The following is a 4278-nucleotide window of genomic DNA, read 5'->3' as shown; positions in this document are numbered from 1 at the left end:
TTGCATATTCTATGCTTTGGATAATAGTATCTTCTCGATCAAAACATAAGTGTCAATAGGTTTTTTTTTTAAAAAAAAAACCTATTTAGGATATGAACTTCTACGTATTTGCCCATTTAAAATCTAACCATCAGTGCCTCTCTCTTTTTTCTTTTTCTTTTTTCCCAAAACCAAAAGACATCAGGAAAATACCTCACCGAAAACCCAGCGACACCAGAAATACTGTACACATCTTCTTCAATTACAGCATTCAGTGGAGCCCACTATAGAGACCCATCATGCTCATCCGGTATTGTACCCAAAGAGGTCAAAATAGTACAATACGGAACAGCAGATTTTAAATGGTCCCACAAACGGAAACAAAGAAAAAAAGGCCAAGGTTAAAACAGTAAATTCACAACCGTAACGCCGTAGACGTAGAGGTAGGAAAAAACAAGTCCTGCTTCTCCTCTTTTCCTACTGTATACATATAAAACCATAAAAAGGCCTCCGTCTCCCTGCCACTTCCTCCCCTCACATCACACACAACCCCTCTCTGTCTCTCTCGCTTCTTGTTCACTTTCTCTCTCTAAAAGCTTGAAGCACAAGCATACAAAATTGATATACATATATTATATATATTTATATACATATATGGTTTGATGTGTATGCATAGGCTTTGGGTTTGAACTTTGAAGGCTTTGAGCTCTGTGAGTTGATCAGTAATGGCGACGGCGCCAGTGAAGCCACCGCTGCACAACTTCCCTCTCGCATTCTTGAAATGGGGGGCGAAGAACAACTCGACCACCATCAACAACCACCGCTACCGCCGACCCGTCTCCGCCGAACCCGCCTCCGAGCCCGACTCCGAATCCGAACGCACCCACTACAACAACAGCCGGGTCGGATCCTCCCGCCACCGCTACTCCTTGATCCCGTGCGCTGGCGACAAGCGTCGCAGGAGCGTGGAGAGAGAGAGCGATCAGGAGGAGGGCGAGGAAGCTGACAAAGCCGAGGTAGTTCAGAAGCCCTGGAATCTGAGGCCCAGGAGAGCTCCGGCGACGACGTCGTTTTCCAAGGGAGGTGCCAACGGTGAACCGCACGAACTGGAGAGTCCGAACCCGAACCAGAGCGAGCTGCAGCAGCCGAAGTCGATGAGGTTGAGGGGTTTGGCGGCGGAGGGGCAGAATGTGGAGAAGAAAGAGAACAGGAAGTTCTGGATCGCTTTGTCAAAGGAGGAGATTGAAGAGGACATATTTGTGATGACTGGGTCGAGGCCTGCCAGAAGGCCCAAGAAGAGGCCGAAGAATGTTCAGAAACAGCTCGATGTACGTCCACCTTGCTCCTTCCCTTTCTTTGTTTCTTCGTTTCTTCGTTTGCTGCTTCTGCTGTGCTTGTTTTGTTGTTGAGTTTAGCAAGTTTTTTTTTAATTATTATTTTTTATCATTTATATGTGGCTTGAATGAATTTGCAGATTACTTTTCCTGGGTTGTGGTTGGTGGGTGTTACTGCGGATGCTTACAAGGTTGCTGATTCTCCTTCTAAGGTCTCTCTTTCTCTCTGTTTCTACAAATTCTAAGTTTTTTATTCGGTTACATTTTTTTAGATTTCTCTTGCTAATTGTAATTGGGTCTTTGTTGCAGAGGTAGATTTGTATTGTGCCCAGAAGATTGTGACTTTGTTGAAAGTTCGTAAATGGAAAAGGCAGCTGCCCCTGCGGCTTGGAACTCTCAATTCGGAGGTATTATGCCCTGAATTTTTACAAAAGAAGAATTGGAATTACCCTATAGAAGGCAAAACAAAAATATATAAGAGGAAAAAAAGGAGAAAATTTATCTAATTTCCCTTTTTTTAGTTGTAGTTTTTTTTTTTTTCTCGGTCATTTTGTATTGCTCATTGGGGGCAGGATGCAGGGTCGATCTAGTTGCTTTACATTGATGTAGTTCCAATATGTAAAGATGGGAGTTTATATATATATATATATATATATATATGTACGTGATATAGAGTCAATTTCAGACCTTGTTAATGGTATTAGCCTGTTAGGCCTTTGGGAGATTCATTTTGTTTTCTTTCATTTTCTATAAATAATTCTGATTATTTACAACGTTTGACAGACTTCCCTACATCATTATTGGGGGGTGGGTGTGGGTGGGTGGTGTGGGGGGCGGGGGCAGATTGCAAACCCTATTTCGGTACAGGGTTTATTGACTGCATGCTTCCTTGTTCTGGAAGACCTCCTCAGTTCTGTTGAGCCGACAAACCTTATGAGGTTGAATGTGAAGTGTTACCTTGCATCTGCTTGTTTCATCTTTTAACTTTCTTTTCATGTTTCACCCTGATGCTTGAAGTTATTTCTAGTTTTGCATACAGATTAGCAAATAGGTTACACATATAGGTTTGCATTTACGGTTTAGTCATGTAATGATTTGATATCTAATATTTAGGCATGTGGGAATTTATAGATGTACCTATTATGCATGCATATGGGTTTTGCGCTTGTATTAGGAAGTTAGATTCTTGTGGTTCCTCTTCAATGGTATGAATTTAAATTGTTGTGCTTCAAGATTAGGGTCTCTTTTAGTATCTCCACGTCAGATTAATTAGTTAATGCTCATCAGGTGTGGTTGCTTCCTATAGGTATCAGTCTCTCTGATCTATTCTTTTTCTGAAGATATCAGTTAGTCTAATGGTAATTTCTGGTGTTCAAAATTTCTGTCACTCTGTTTAGTCTCCTATTAAAATTGACACCATGAGCAAAATGAAAAGAGTCTTTAAATTCTTGGCCATACCATTTTCTGTCTTGCTGGCCGGCTGGCTGTTACTAGGTCAGAATAGTCAAAGGGTTGAAAGTCTTTCTTTTTCTTTTTCTTTGTTTTTTTTTTTTTTTTTTTGGGTGCCTGGTAATGACAATAAGCTGATCCAATGGGTGCCAGTCATCCAACCTAAGACCTGCGGACCTTTAATTGTATCACAAAGCTAACAAGTTAAAGGAGACCGGCAAAGGGCTGAAAGTCTTTCGATACCCTTTGTTCTATTTTCTTTCCCCATCTTTTGTCCTCCAAATTCCCTTTGTATTTGGTTTTATGTGAAGGGAACCTGATCGGTTGCACGTGAAATTGGTGTTTAAATAGGCTTTTGGCTCTATTGTTCAACAAAATAATTCTATCCTCAACTGGATACTGTTATGAAACAGAAGTTTTCTGTAGCCTTTCGTTTATGCCTTGTTCTTTTCAGTTCTAAAGACATTTTAGATTCTGTTTCGTTATAATCAAAGTCTGGCTGGTGGTTAAAGTCCAAGTTCTTTTATGTTCTTTGTATGTTTTGTCATGCTGTTTTCAAATCATTGTTAAAGGTCCTTTTGTCACAAAGAGTATGGTAAAGGCACTCATAATCGTAATCTTTCATTTTCCATCATTGATTAAGCAGGTGTGTTGCTCCCGGACATTTTATATACCATTCTACTGATCATAATGATCTGATTAGTGAGGGCTTGGTATTAATATTTCTTATATTAGTATACGTTCAGCATTTGACATGTATTTTCTGCTTTACAATCAGGATGGAAGTCAGCCTAGCTGCTTCTTGAAGTATCAAGAAATTGGTACAAAAACTTGTCTGTGTGTGAGAGGTTTCAGATCATAACAATTCATCAAACCTTCAGAATCAAATGTTTTCCTTTGCTGATTTTCTTTATGGCCGAAGCCTCCTGGGTGTTTGTGGATTGTTTCAATAGCTGAAGAAAATGTTTATATTTCTGTGGCAGCTAAGCTTGCCTTCATTTAGAAGGTAATATGATCAAGGGAAATGGAAAAGGTAAACAGGTAGCAATATTATGCAATCTTAAGCATTGTGCTGCTTAATGTTTGAGTTGTTGGCTAGAACTCTGTACTGGAACAACATGATTTGTTCTACAAGGACGACAAAAGTTCTTGAAACTCCCACAATATTGGATAACCTGTTTTCTTCTTTTTCTAATTTGGGGATCGAAATTAAATAGCAATGGTTCACTGAAGTCATTTTTTGTTGATATCAGAAACTAAACTAAACTGATGCTGCACTTTAGAGTTTGCATTTTTTTTTGTCACCTTAATAATCCTATCTGGTTTTGATCCAATCTTGAGGCCATTTGAAGATTGCAGGGCCAATTGGTGCTGAGATCTGACTGTCTTTTTGGTATATTCATGAGTAAACTTGTGATTAGAAGCAGACTTGTTTGGAATCTAAAGCTCATTCAGGACATTACCCCCAAAAAAAAAACAAAAAGAAGAATCCTTTTGGTATTTTGAGTTTTGGTGG

The 4278-nt window shown here is 39.6% G+C and overlaps 1 protein-coding gene across 2 annotated transcripts; it reads left to right on the top strand.

The window, feature by feature from the left end:
* The first annotated feature begins 495 nt into the window (after positions 1 to 495).
* On the top strand, positions 496 to 3936 carry LOC117629185. 2 transcript variants are annotated; one of them, XR_004586036.1, is made up of 4 exons: positions 496 to 1307; positions 1454 to 1525; positions 1623 to 1720; positions 3541 to 3936. XR_004586036.1 is itself a non-coding variant. In XM_034361689.1 (3 exons), exons 1-3 carry the CDS (start codon positions 705 to 707, stop codon positions 1626 to 1628), a joined length of 681 nt encoding a protein of 226 aa, XP_034217580.1. In that variant the 5' UTR covers positions 496 to 704; the 3' UTR covers positions 1629 to 2056. The 2 variants fall into 2 exon arrangements, 1 of the variants encoding a protein (XP_034217580.1); XM_034361689.1 differs by lacking the exon at positions 3541 to 3936 and having other exon boundaries at positions 1623 to 2056.
* Positions 3937 to 4278: the final 342 nt, after the last annotated feature.

The sequence above is a fragment of the Prunus dulcis genome, chromosome 5, assembly GCF_902201215.1.
Source record: "Prunus dulcis chromosome 5, ALMONDv2, whole genome shotgun sequence".
Lineage (NCBI taxonomy): Eukaryota > Viridiplantae > Streptophyta > Magnoliopsida > Rosales > Rosaceae > Prunus > Prunus dulcis.
The sequence above is the reverse complement of the archived record's forward strand: the minus strand, read 5'-3'. Positions and strand labels throughout refer to the sequence as shown.

Bases quoted from the DNA above. Each gene is read 5' to 3' on its own strand.
- LOC117629185 (XM_034361689.1), top strand. From the start codon at position 705: ATGGCGACGGCGCCAGTGAAGCCACCGCTGCACAACTTCCCTCTCGCA. The intron at 1,308-1,453 runs GTACGTCCACCT...ATGAATTTGCAG, and splicing joins ATGTTCAGAAACAGCTCGAT to ATTACTTTTCCTGGGTTGTG.